Source organism: Microcaecilia unicolor, chromosome 2 (genome assembly GCF_901765095.1).
Source record: "Microcaecilia unicolor chromosome 2, aMicUni1.1, whole genome shotgun sequence".
Lineage (NCBI taxonomy): Eukaryota > Metazoa > Chordata > Amphibia > Gymnophiona > Siphonopidae > Microcaecilia > Microcaecilia unicolor.
The window spans coordinates 400,316,597-400,331,480 of NC_044032.1; the positions used below are offsets into that span (position 1 = coordinate 400,316,597).

Genomic DNA, 14,884 nt, shown 5'->3' on the forward strand with positions numbered 1-14,884 from the left:
GACTTCACAAATTGATCCCAGGTGCATAGCTCCTTTACCTTGGGTGCTGAGCCCCCCAAAACCCACTACCCATAACTGTACAACACTACCAGAGCCCTTAAAGGATAACAGAGGGCACCTAGATGTGGGTACAGTGGGTTTTGGAGGGCTCCCATTTACCACAAGTGTAACAGGTAGGGGGGATGGGCCTGGGTCCGCCTGCCTGAATTGCACTGCAGTATCCACTAAAAACTGCTCCAGGGACCTGTATGGCAATACTTATGTACTTATGGGTATGACATTTGAGGCTGGCATAGAGGCTGGAAAAAATGTTTTTTAATTAGTTTTTTTGGATGTGAGGGGGTTGGTGACCACTGGGGGAGTAAGGGGAGGTGATCCTCGATTCCCTCTGGTGGTCATCTGGTCAGTTGGGGCACCTTTTCAAGGCTTGGTCATGAACAAAAAGGGACCAAGTAAAGTTGGCCAAATGCTCGCCGAGGATGCCCATCTCTTAACCATGCCCCCGTCCCACTTTTGGTATACTGCTGACACGCCCACTTGAACTTTGGCCATCCCTGCGACGGAAAGCAGTTGAGGACGGCCAAAATCAGCTTTCGATTATGCTGATTTGGACGACCCTGAGAGAAGGACGCCCATCTCCCGATTTGTGTCGGAAGATGGCGCCCTTCTTCTTCGAAAATAAGCTGGATAGTAACATAGTGGATGACGACAGAAAAAGACCTGCACGGTCCATCCAGTCTGCCCAACAAGATAAGCAAGAAGAAGGCTTGGATAATATTCTGAGTATTCAAATCAGTGTACTAAAGGATGTAGTCTGTTTGAGAAGGAAAGCTGAAGCATTTGAGAATTCTCTCAGAGGCAATAACTCACATTTCCTAAATTTTCCTAGGATTTTTTCTGTTACTCCTAGGGAAATGCTTAGAAGATGTGTTTGGTGTGACTGAGAAACTATTCCTCCGTTTTCTCAAATCTATCTTCCATCTAAACCTGCAGAGGGTCAGCAGTATTTGGACCAGAATAGCCCACCTCTTGATGTGTCAGTTGTTTTAGAGAGTCTTCGGATACTGTTGAAAATGTTCTTCAAAATAAAGATAAGACTTTTATGGGCTTTAAATTTATGTGCACAACTCATTAAGCATGTTCTGTAACATGGTGTGTGTAAATTCCAAGTCACATAGTTGAAAAGAGGGCATGATTATGGGCATGGAATGGGCATTTCTAAAATCCACGCACATTATTATAGAATATACTCACTCTAGGCCTTATTCTATAAAGGTTATGCTCCAAAATTTATGCTTCTAAAATTTACACTCCTAAATTTATAAGCATATTTTATGCTCCTAAATTTATGCTCCTAAATTACGAGCATACTCTTATGTTCCTACATAAATTTAGGAGCATACATTACACTCCTAAATTTATCAGCGTAAATTTAGGAGCATAAATTATGCTTATACATTTAGGAGCGTAAATTTTGGAGCATAACCTTTATAGAATAAGGCCCTCTGCACCTAATATAAGCGTAGGGATTTACGCCAAGTAAAATATGTCCTAACTGGATGCGACCAAATTTGGTCTTGTGAATAGAGTCTCTTTCAACCAGTTCAACTATGTAGATGGGTCATCACAGAACACAGAAAATGTGAATCCCTAAACAAAGTCTTTACTTGTAGAAACAGAAATAGAAAATAGTTAGTTTATTTACAGTTCCTCTCATAGAGGCAGCTCCATCATGTGAATCAAGGCAATATATTTGGTAGTTGACTAAAACAGTATATACAGTAGTACAATGAACTACTTTCTTGGCCTTTTTCCCCCTTCCCAGTAATGGATGAAGCTTAACTTCCTTACTTCTGTTGCAGTCACAAACCTCTCTGTTTACAGGGCAATACCCTGTAGTTAGAGCAGATAGAAGTCCTTTCAGGAAATCATCCATTAGAGTGTTCCAGATGTGCCCTATGACTGACAAACTCTGCCAGTTCTAGAGCTGCTATTACTTTAGACTGACTGGTCGTTTCTCTAGGTTCATACACTCCAGTTTTATACTTGCTTAGTTATCATAAGAACTGTTTTCCCAGATGTCTCTTGTGCAATTGTTAGAAATATTATTCAGTAGAAGCTTGCTTTTGCAGCAGGCAGGCAAGAAGTTCACAGAGATTTACAAACTGTTCCCCCTTACTCTTTCTCTATTACTTATACATATGTCACGGACTTTGCACTTTTACCCACACAAAAAGTGGATGGAGTTAGGTCAGGAAGTGAAAGTACACAGCAAGATTCCATTTTCAAAACTTTCCTTTTCCAGGCATATGTTTTACACCTGTTTTCATGCATGTGTGAAATAAACTTTTACGAATGTACTGTACCTATTGTGCATGCCTGCTGGATACAAACTGCCGATGTGACTGCAAGCTCTGTATGGAGATTCAAAATTCCTATCTTAGTTATTTATAAGCGTAATCCCCTGTTAAATTGGCAGTAGTGTTCCTTGGTCAGCTGCCACCTAGGGCAGATCGCTGCTGCGCTCCCCCCTGGGTGCAGTGCACCCCCCCAGCACATCACCTCTCCACCCCCCGGTGCATCACCTCTAACTCCCCTCCCCGGTGCATTGCTCTTAATTCCTGGGGGTGCTGGGAGCAGCAGCGTGGCTGTCGGCTGACTCCTCCAGTTCCCTGCCCCAGAACAGTAAGTAACATCAGAGGGCACAGGGAACCGGCGGAGCCAGCTGACAGCCACGTGTCTGCTCCCTGCACCCCCCCCCCCCCTCCAGTTTAAACAGGTTGCCAGCTCTAGGGTTGCTGGAGAGAGCCTGTTTAAAATAGGAAAAGTGGAGTTTTCCTTGTAGGGGAGACTGGTTGTGTGTGTAAGTGTGGCACACAGGAGTGGTATAACCTTCCCACTGGCAGATTACCCCAAGGGGCAGAGATTGTGACTTCTCTGTGGTGCAAAAGGAAAAAATGTGGTACTGTTTATCTCACATGGGAGAGACTCTGCATTTTTAATGTAAAGAGAAAGGAATTTTTTCTTGCAAAAGGATAAGTGATGGAGAATGTGGGAAGATGATAATTGAGACAATGAGAATAATGGTTGTACATAACAAGGGTTATGTGATTATGACAAATGGGATCATGTGTTAAACAAAGTTGAAATGTTGTATGGGTTGTTGTTGCTCCAGAAGCAAAAGGAGAACAGAATCCAAGGAAATTTATTGAAGACAAGGGATTAATTAACTGAGGGAAGAGTATAATCCCCTGTTAAATTGGGATTACTAAACAGAGTGAGTCCCTGTGAGTAGTCACTGGGGGGAGTGACTGGGAGGTTACTGGGTTGGAGGAAGCCTAGCCTAGTGGAGGGATTTAAGGTGGGAAAGTAGGAACTGGGATAGGAAAGTGGGTGGATAGAGCTTTGTGACTGAATAGGATTGGGGTAGGACTGGAGAGAAAGAAGGATTCAGGAACTGGGTGAAAAAGTGAGGAACCAGAGATTGAATAGAGACTGAGGGGGTAGAGCAAGGACCGTAGGGTGGACGACAGAACGTATACCCAGACTGGGTGAGGATTGGGGATGTAACACTAGAGATCAGCACTTGGATAGGAAGTTTGAATGGGGGTCTGGAAGGGTATGAGTGGTGGTTTGGGGAGGGGCTGTAGATATGAAATAGGTATGAGAAGAGGTTAAAGGTTAGGGAGGTGGTATGTAGGGCCCAAGGCCTAGGTGAGGATTAAGAAGCAGAAAAGGAGAGGAGGAGTGAATGGCAGTGGAAAGAGAGGGGTCTGTGCAAGACTGAGAGAGATTAGAAACAGAGGTGGGGGTGTTTGAAAGCGGTAATGGGAAACTGATGGGAGGTAACAGATTAAAGGTGCTGTTGATAAAGGAGAGGCAGAAGAACATTAGTAAGGGTTAGGGAAGGAGTGAAAACAGAAGGTGGAAATGGCATAATATTGTGTGAAAGACAGAAGACAGCTAGAAGCTGGAGAAAGAGTTGGGAAAATGGGAGAACTGGGGAGAGGTAAGGGAGTTGGGAAATTGACTGGAAGGTGAGAACTGAAAAAAGAGGAAGACTGAAGGCTGAAAGCTGAGAAAGAGGAGTGAAATCAATGTCAGCAACATGTAGGGGAGGAAGCAAAGAAGACAAGAGGAGACAGCAGACAGCGCCAGCGCCCCTGCCTCACTGGCTCAGCCTTCACAGTGGCGGGAGCGTGTTTTGCTCTCACAGCTGTGCCCTCTTCCTGTGCTCGGCCACCAGCACTACCCCAGGGACGTGAGAACAGGTATTTTCTTTACTCACATTTCAACCTTCAGTGGTGCTAGTGGCCGAGCACAGAAAGAGAGCACAGCAGTGAGAGCAAAGCGACATACTCTCATTTCTGTAAAAGATCAGATAGTTTCAATGCCAAAGGGTAGAGGGCACTGATGTAGATGGGAAAGCAGGGCAGGGAGACCTCCAATGTAGATGAGGGGGGTTCCAGAGCAACAGGTGGCTCAGGGCCACTGTTCCCTCTCAGCTGAGCAGGAGTCCTCCAATTACATTGCCGCCAGTAGGGGTGGTGCTTCAATATTGTATTTTCAATCACTAGGCACAGTCAGGTTCTTTGCAGTCCTACAGAGCTAGCTTGTCCCTCACTATTGAAAATGCGATAGTGAAACAGCACCACCAACTGGCAGGACTGTAAGTGGAGGACTCCCACTAAGCTTAGAGGGGATAGTGCTCAGGGCACTACAAACCCCTGAGCCAGCACTGAGAAGAGAAATAGCACATGTACATCAGACACTGGAGGGTTAAGGGAAGACAGAAAGAAGAAAGCAGAAAACCAAACTGGGACCAGCAATTTTGGGAAATGTGTATCTCTAATGTTGCACTGCATCCAGATCCAGTCCGGTTTCATGGAGTTTCCAATTTAGTATTTGTCTGCATATTTCTAAATTGTTGTCCCTAGTTCTGTATTTATTTATATTTTGCATGTGTGATAGAGATGAGTGATTTACTGGCATATAATTTCTGTGTAGGAATCTGTAATAATTATACATGTTCTTTTTTCCCCAGTAATAGTATGGCAGGTTTGAACATAAGACCATAAGAATAGCCGTACTTAGTTAGACCAATGGTCCATCTGGCCCACTATCCTGTGTCCAACAGTTCCCAATCCAGGTCAGAATCCCTGATAGCAGCAAGAATCCATGCCATCATATCAAGGAAGACAGCAGTGGTGATGTCTGGAGTTTCAATATGTAGGTTAAAGTCTCCCATGATCAATAACCAAGGTTATCTCTGTCACCAGATCCAAGAGTTCTTGCACAAATGTGTTATTGTGAGATGCTCAGTAGACCATGAGCTGCTGTATTGATTCATTATCTCCTATCCGGATTCATTTTGAGTCAGACAGCTTGATGATGGTGAATCTGCTCAGTTTGATTTTAAGAGTATGCTGTCTAATTATATGTTTTTAGAGGATCATTCTTGGGGGTGGGGTGGGGGCAGGGCCGGCTCTAGGGTTTCTAGCGCCTTCCTGCAGTCTATTAGTCGGCGCCGCTACCCATCCAGGGGCGGGATCACTATGGCTCTGCCCCCACAGTAGACACACCCATTTTACCAGCCATGGCATCATTGAAAATATTACACCAGTATAGAAGAAAAATAACTTAGCACACAGACCAGGAATTAGGAGAATAGACAGTCTTGCCAACTCTGAAAAACAATGTGTTATCAAAATTTCAGAATCTAACAAACAGATCCCTATTCAGACACTTGGCCTTGCAGTCACACATGTAGAACAGAGATAGCCCCTCTTCAAATTCTTCAAAAATTAACCTGAAATCCTAAGACGTTAGACTCTGCATGCAGCACAATAGCTTTCCCATTTCCTATAGTCTCTCTTCCTCAGCCTTCTCCATTCATACCCAACCCTCTTTTTCTCTCTCCCCCCCCCCCCCAGCATCTATGCTCCTCTACATCCTCTCATACAGCATAATTCCTCCCCACCCCCACCCCCTCACTCCCATTCATCCCCTCATCCATTCCCATTCCCACCCAGGCTCCCTCACTCCCATTCATCCTCTCATCCATCCCCATTCCTCCCCCCAGGCCCACTCTACTACTACCACTACTTAACATGTCTATAGCGCTACTAGGCATACGCAGCGCTTTACATTTGCACATGAAGAGACTTACAATCTAGATAGGACAAACAGATTAGCACAACTAACAAGACTAACACCTCTAGTAATCTAATTAGAACAACTAGCAATGCTTACAGTCAACTGGTCAGACTAACACCATCGAGCACAGCTTAGGATCTAGCTAGGACAGACTTAATCAGCATAAACTAACATATTCTACAATCTGAGTTGGACAAACTAACAGGAGTTACTGAAGTGGGAATGAGAGATAGGAGATTGGTGATGGTTAGGAATTGAAAGCAGCCATCTAGCCCTCCTGTCCTGTGAGTTGCTGTGTTGGGGGGGGGGGGTGGAAAAGGGTGGGTCAGGTGCCGCACTAAACAGCAGTCTCTGACAAAACAAGGGTCCAGGCTCTGCTGTGCTGTCTCTGAGCCCTCTCTGGGCTGGATTCCAGCTCCTGGTTTCACTCTCAATGTGTTGAAGGGGTGGCTGCAGAGAATACTATGCTGCTGCTTAACTCCTGAGCTCAGCCAGGCATAGTGAGTGTCTGTGCTGGAGCCTCCTCAGGCTTTCCTTCTTGCCCTGAAGCCGCTTGTCACCAGGGGGGGGCAGGGGGCAGAGGTTAGCTGAGCTCCCACAAGTTATTTCGGAGCCACATTCAGTTGGAGCAGTGAGGTCCTCTGACAAACACAAGGAGGATATTTCTCTGCTTGGGAGGGGGGGAGGGGACAGGATAGAGAGCTGACAGCTCCCGCTTTGGAGCCAGACTGAGATGAGCAGCAGAGATTAGATACTGAAAAACAAAAGCCTCAGCAGAGCTTGCTTGCTTGCAAAGTGGCGCCCTTGAAGGCAGGCGCCCCCCTGCAGTGCTTACCCTGCTTACCGGGTTGGACCGGCCCTGGGTGGGGGAGACTCTGAGGCATATTTTCAAAGGACTTAGCCTCCCAAAGTTCCATAGAAACCTATGGAACTTAGCCTCCCAAAGTGCTTTGAAAATATGCCTCTCTATGTAATGGGCTCTGATTTTTTTTATGTACCTGTTAATGCAGCTTTCCACTGCTTATTGGCACCCTCTATCACCTCTTCTGCCACCCACCACTCTAATTCCTTCCTCACACCCTACTGTCTGATCCCATCTGATAGCAAGAGAGCAGAGTCAGTGGAATGACAGACCAGGCGCTTCTCTAACTTATTATTTTTGCCTCCCTCTCTCCTAGTATGTAGTATGTAGGGTAGACGTAGCTTGCCTAGGGAATTATTTACACCTATCCCAGTTTTGAGTTCACTATAGGCTGAGAAGTTCTGTGCACATAGGGGTAATTCTGTAAAGTAGGAGCTTATATTAACATGCTAGTTAAACATGTAAATGTTCAGAATTCTAGCATATGTGCATGTATGCTTGCACATATGTGTGTACATGCTGGATAGGCACCTATACATTATTCTATAAATATATGCAGATCTTATATAGTGCATATTTTACAGGTGGTTGTGCAAATGAGTGGACTCTGGGTGAAGTATGGGTTGAGTGCACCTTTACACGCATAATTAATAGAAGGATATTAGTTTTGTGTGTATCACCAGCACTTAGGCATTCACTCACTAGCTGTTTGGCTGGTGTAAGTGATCTGTGCCATGTACTTACACTTGTAGCTGCCTACTTTCCTTTATAGAATAGGTGCCTGTCAGATCCCCTGGATAGGGAGAAAATGCAGGAAAGTGCCAAAAAGTTTCAGTTTAAACCTGCTGAAAGAGAAGACAAGGAACAAAGTAAAACCTGGAGGCAGGAACACTATACGCGTCCCTACTGTAATGCTGACAATGTTAGCACTTGTACCTGCTGTAGAAAGAGGGAAAGGAAGGAAACTCCAGCACTTGCCGAGTAAGAAGGAGGCAGGAGAAATCCATGCACAAGCTGAGCTGGGGAGAGGAATTAGGCTGGTAATCAAGGTAGCCTGAGTGTGTAGTTTACCCAGCAACCAGAGAGAGAGAGAGAGAGAGAGAGAGAGAGAGTGTGGCTGGAAAGCACTCTCTGGTTAAAAGTAGCAACCATGCAAAGAACAGGGGTCCACGGTGAAAGAAGGGTTGGATTCCCTAGAAGCCACAGGAAAGGAGCCTAGTGAAGAGAGGGAGCCTCAACCCACAGCCTGCCCAAAGGAAAAGGAAAAGGGATTTCTCCCAGAGTACTGTGAAGGGCAGGGAAGCCTGCAACAGGTGGAATCTAGGGAGAAGCAGAAGGCTGATATGGTGTGTGAGAAAGGAAAAAGTAGTCCTTGTTTGCTGGCTGGAGTGTGGACCCACAGCTTTCCCTGAGAGCCTGGTAAGACAGTGGGAGAAGGGAGCTGTACAACTAGCTACTGTGTGTTAGGGTAAGACTGAGAAAGGTGGTAGCTCTTACCCAGACAAGTCAGGCAGCCCACCTTCTGAGTTGGAAATAGGGAATATGTTTGGGGCTGAAGCCTGATTAAATGGCAGAAGGCCACCCAGTTCCTAGGTGGGAAAAAGGAACTGGGAGAGAAAGGACTGAGGGCTAGAAAGTTAAGAGCCCTGCCCCATTTAAAGTGAAGTATTTGCATTATATGCAGAGTGAATTGGGTGGAAGTAAAAGAACAGGAGTGAACAGTGAGGTTGCTTGTCTAGTTAGCTTGTCCACCTGGGAAGCCCTCAACTGGGTGTTATTTTGGAAGGGGAACAGAAAAACCCCTGTGAATGGGTGTAGTTGAAAAGGGCAATATAAGCTATGGTACTGTAATATAAATGCTCTTATATTACAGAAGTAAAGTTGTTTTATTTTAATTTGGTCCTGTTGTATGAAATAATAAAGAGTGTTAATTGGCTTAAAGAAAGGTGGGCTGTCAGGTCTGTGGGAAACTTAGGTCCTGAATACAGAGGTCTTTAGCACCAGAGCCGTGCCCCTGACATAACTTGTTGCCAGTAGGGGGGGGGGAGTTGAAGTGTTGCCTCAGGAGCGCCATGGTCTGGAGGCTGAAGGGTCCATCACTATATATATATATATATATATATATATATATATATATATATATATATATATATATATATATATATATATATATATATATATATATAGATGCACTGTTTTATATAAACTAAGCAAACACCCACAGAAGGTGAGCTCTCCACAGGAAAACCAATAGGGTAAAACAAACAGTGGATCCAACAAAAAGTCCTCTCACAATGAGTGTCTTCCTGAACAAGGTCTTTATTCACAATGGCACAGTTGTGCCATTGTGAATAAAGACCTTGTTCAGGAAGACACTCATTATATAAACTAAACCATGGTCTGGCTCATAGTCCACGGTGAAGCGCCCGCTTACCTCTCAGACATGATCATCCTACCTCTTAAGAGCACCTTGAAGGAGGTGAGGAACTACCTGTCCCTTCACTATCCCTTATGTCACAAGCTAATCTATAAGTCCGTTCACTCAGCGAACTTTCCCTACCAAAGCTCCAAGCTATGGAATTCCCTTCCCAAGTCACTAAGGTCCTCAACACCTCATAACAACTTTCGGAAACATCTCAAAACCTGTTCAAAAAGTTCCTACCCACAGACAACAAGCACGCTAACTGACCCTACCCAGCCTGTCCCTAAGTCAACCATCTAACCTGTCTCTCCCCAACTAAGACCTCCCTCTCGACCCTCTTCACACTTATCCAACTCGCTAAAAAAGAACTCAAAATGTAATTCTCTTATTTCTCTTCTCCTCCATCCACCCTTTTATAGTGTAATTCCCTACCTCTCTAACCAAATTGTAAGTCACATCGAACCAAACATGTTTGGAAAATGCAGGATATAAATACTGCTATAAATAAATAAAATAAATTATATGTGCTGGATGCAAATGTGTAGCAACTAGAAGCATTCTCTCTGGTTGGATTGAAAAAAAAATAATGCTGAATTCCCATACCTTTTGCATCCCAGTGGTTTACATGTTCCTTTACGTTCAGATATTCCAAATCTGTGTGATGGGCCTGTTTCTAGGCATTGGATTTAAATCAGCACTAAAAACTTATTATATACATACACAGACTTTCCTTATGTGTTTTAGTTTTTAAACTTTTAACTGTACTGATTTTCAGATAGTTTATGACCCTTGTCTTTGTTTATATTTTACTACTGAATTTTATTGTTAACTGCTTTGATACTGGTATATCAAATTAAATTGATACTGGTCATAATAGGCTCATCCACTCAAGATGATACAGAAAAAAAACTGACTTGGATAATGAGTGGTAGCCTATAAGTGGTTAGGCTTTTAGGGCTGGCATCTATAATGCATCATTGTATATTGAATTATTTTCCTTTCATATCCTTGATGAGTTCATCAGTATAGCCTGCAGTGTCAAGTGAATTAAATTTTGATGTTTTGTACTGTGTTTGTTCCCTAGGCTGGAATGATAAGAACAGATAAGGATGAATACTTTATTGAGCCTTTGGAAAAGGGCAAGCAAATGGAGGAGGACAAAGGAAGAATTCATGTGATTTACAAGAGGTCCGCAGTGAAAAAACAATCGACCAACAAATCTGATGACTTTTACAGTAGTAGAGGTAAAGAATTGAGTTTTGCATAGAAGGTGGTCTAGTAAGGAAATACACTTGTGTTTTCATGCCTTAATCATTTCTTGTAATAATTATTTATAACTGAAGCAATCATACTTGTTTCCTTTAACATTTTATCAAATTTTGGCCTCTATTGTGTGATAAACATTAGCTTTTATACATTGTGTTAAAGTGACTTGAAATATTGTTCACCGTGCTTTATTTGATATCCAGATGTAGGATATGCCACACTGCTCAAGAAAAATGTATATTATAAGAAAAATGTATATTTTATAATATGGAAATATAATTTTTACACATATAACTTACTCAGTTTATAGGAAGAACAAATTTCTATGCTGTTCTGATGGGTAAAGCGAAGATACTTACCTGTAGTAGGTATTCTCTGAGGACAGAAAGCCATTGATTCTTACGTGTGAGTTACATCATCCATGTCGCCCAGTGTGAAGCTTGAAAAAAACTAAGAGTACGTGCAACATTCCCACCATGCATGTTAGAGTGCCTTCCCACCTGCTGCAAGAGCACACGACCAGCAGTACAATAACATAGCATGGAAACAACTCTAATGGGAGGTGAGAGGGTATGTGGGAATAAATGGCCTGCTGTCCTTGGAGAATGCCTTCATAGCAACCATAGGTCAGTCTCGCAGCGGCAAGGGCAAAATAGTAATTAACATAAAACTATATGCAACTGTGTGAAAGTGCAGCCGGGAACAGAATAAAAACATTCCTAGGATGGTGGAGTTGAATTCTGTACCCCAAACAAATTCTGCAGAACTGTCTGTCCAAACTGACTATCATGTTGGGTATCCTGCTCAAGGCAGTAGTGAAATATGAATGCTGCACAACTTTCCAAGTGACTACCATTGCCTACATCCTTCCGTGATTTTTTTCAGACAGACCCCCGAGGTAGGCTTTTTTGCCGAAACACAGCGCTGTGTCGGGTATCTTGAAGAATAAAAGCTTTATTTTCTCAATCAATCGTCCTGCTGTTATCCTTACGGAAGAGCCTTGCTGGTTACACTACTCTTTTCCTGTGTACACCTGCTTGTAGTGCATCACAGTCCTCCTCTTTGGAGGTGCTCCTTTATTGTCCTCTGGGATACGATAGACAAGTGATTCTGACATCAGTGCCGGACAAAGTGATTGAAGCTATACTGAAATTACTGACCACATAGATAGACATGGCTAAATGAGAGTTAGCTTTGTTTCAGCAAAGGCAAATTGTGGTCTACCAATTTATTAGATTTTTTTTTGTGAGGTGTAAATAAAGCAGTGGATAATTGTGAACTGGTTGACAATGTCCCTCATAGGACACTTCTTAGGAAGTTAGAGGTCATTTCACTAAGTTGCGTTAGAATTATCCTTTTCCCTTTTGTCCTATAACTCTAAGCCAGCGATTGCTCATTCAGCACTGTGGCAAATTCTAATGAGCAAAGTGCATACTTTGTGCGATTGACTACCATCTCACACTGAGGAGGTAGCATAATTGATAATAAAACACAATGATGGATTCACTGGGAAGGGGAAATGGAATTTGGGATTTAGCAGAGATTAAAGTGGGCTTTGCTATACTAGTTTGGTAATAAGTATTAACACTTGATGATTCCCCTGCGGACTGGACATCAATGGGCAGATTCAGTAAATGGGTCCCAAAGTTGGGCGCTGGAAGCAGAGTCATAGCTACGTGGGGCCACAGGGGCATGGGCCCCCATAGATTTGGCCCTGCCCCCCCCCCGGTCGCCAACCCTCTCCCACAGCTGTCGGGTACCTTTGCTGGTGGGGGACCCCAACCCCCGCCAGCCGAAGTCCTCTTCGCTGGCGCGGCCGCGTTGCTGATCTGCAAGGGCGGGCTTCTGTTTCTGTGAGTCTGACGGGTATAGGGGGTTGAAAGGGTTGGCACTGGGGGGGGGGTCAGAGGTGGTGGTGGTGGCAGTGGGGAGGTAAAAAATGGCAGGGGGGTGTTGATGGCGCTGGGGGGGGGGCTAAAATGTGCCCCCTCACCTCGGGCACTGGACCCCCCCCCTCCCGCCGAAGTCTGGCTACACCCCTGGCTGGAAGGATCTGCACTAAACTCATTTTTTATAAAGGACAGTCCGTGCCAAGCGCCCTGTATAGAACGGAGCTTATCGCCGATTCCCATGCCCAACTTTGGGCATGAGGACTTACACTTGCTTAAATCTAGTATAAATCCTGGCACAGAAGCTGGGCATGCAACCCAGGATTTCTATAGCCCTGCACCTACATTTTTGGAATGCCCCTGACCTGCCCATGCCCCTCCCATGGCGATGCCCCCTTTTGGGTTGCACGGAAGACACTTTGGGAACGCAGTGTTATAGAATAGCGCATAGACAGATGCACATTTAAGTCTACATTAGTGACAATTGACACCAATAATTGATCATCAATGGCTTATTAACTAATTAATTTGTGCGTGCATCTACCCTGTGCACCCAAATTTAGATGACCTATGTGGAATCTGGAGGCAAACACCCTTCTGGAAGATGAGACAGCCGGTGAAGGGAGGGATGCAGAAGTGCTAGTCCAGAAAATATGCATTCTGACTCCAGAAACACAGCTAGAAGTATCCTTGGCTGTCACTAGAAAGTGTATTTATATTCTGTATTCAGTTAAAAACTGGATTGTAGAGTTGTAATACGGCTAAGAGAAGCAGTAAAATAAGACAAGTAAAAAGGAAGCATTTTGGTTGAGCTGTTAGGTTCATTCATGCATGAAATGTATTTTACAACCAACACTTTGAACTCAGCTGACTTGATTACCTTTGAAAGAAATGAGAGCATGCTCTGTTTGTGAACAGAAAGCATATTAATGCACAAAACGTTCTGTGTATACCTTCAGTGCTTGGAGGCCCCTTATTCAAATAGGACTTTCCCCAATTCTGTGCTTATGGAAAAAAAAATCTTTATTGAATAAGACTCACAGTTTGTCCTGGGTAACCAGAGTGAAGTTCAGTTTGATAAACAGAAGACCTTTTTTTAAACCTGTGGGCTGCAGTATGGAACATTTCATGTTTTAGGATATACTCATAAAAATACAGGTGTCGAAAAGGGCTTGTTTCTATTTGTTGCATGTCTGACCATGCGCTAATAATGTTAGCGTTAGCATGAAGCCATTTTTTAAAAATTAATACGGGAGAGCACTTACCATCTCCTATGTAGGAGACGCTAGAGCTTCCACATTGTAGACACGATAACCAGTTATCACAGCAGTAATGTCAGCATTCTAGCTGATTAGCACTTCCACGCCCATTCTCCTCCCCTGCCATTCGCCCTCCAAAATGATAAAGAAAAAGGAATACTTCATGCTTGGCCTGCACAGGTGACAAAACTAATACACAGTACTTTAGCGTGCCTTGTGTTAAGCCATTTTTCCTGCATTAAGGGCCAGATTCTATATAAGGTGCCTACAAAATCTGTGCGGTAAATATTTCCGGCTAAGCGTATTCTATAAGCAGCACCTAGGTTTAGGCATAGTATATAGAATACTCTTAGTTGATATCCCAGCGCCTAAAACTACGCATCTCCATTTACACCAGCGAAAACGTGGTGTAAATCCCTGTGCGTAGATTTACGCATATTGGGCCATATTCTGTAACTCACATGTGTAAATTTTGAAATGAACATTAACTAATAAGGTGTGGAAAAATCTTTTTAAATAACTGTGACACAATACACTTTTTCCCACTAGATTGAAAATGATGTGAATGGGGTTGCCTGTGTCTTTAACAATCCACCTTCTCAAAAAGGAGGAAAAAGAGCCTCACAGAGCTCCTAGACCAAAATAGCGTCTATTGGAGCTTGAGCGGATGCAATGCTATCTTCTGTTCATCATAGGCTGAGAAAAAACCTCCTGAAAATTAGTTAGTTTTGCACCTCAAACCAGCAAAATTTATTGAAAGAGCACTTATCTTTCACGCTGAAAATGAGATCTTGTCCCTCTTCTGCCACACCAAGCAAAGTTGCTCACATCACCGTAACTTTGCGATCGATTGTCCCAGTCTTGCGCCACCAAGACCCTGAAGCAGTTTTTTCGAAACGCTGGCCACCGTTTGCTTGGTGTGGCGGAAGAGGGACAAGATCTCATTTTCAGCGTGAAAGAAACAAAATGATTGTTCTCTCTAGAGCAGGTTGTCACCCAGAAAAGCCAGGCGCAAAGACTAACAAAATCT

General features: G+C 43.8%; 1 protein-coding gene across 1 annotated transcript in view; it reads left to right on the plus strand.

Annotated features, from left to right (window-relative positions):
• Positions 1–14,884, plus strand: part of ADAMTS3 (ADAM metallopeptidase with thrombospondin type 1 motif 3) — a 346,529-nt gene that overhangs the window by 111,642 nt on the left and 220,003 nt on the right. Inside the window, exon 4 of the mRNA XM_030190629.1 lies at positions 10,525–10,684. Within this exon, the coding sequence (XP_030046489.1) occupies positions 10,525–10,684 (160 nt within the window). The remainder of the gene's footprint in view (positions 1–10,524; positions 10,685–14,884) is intronic.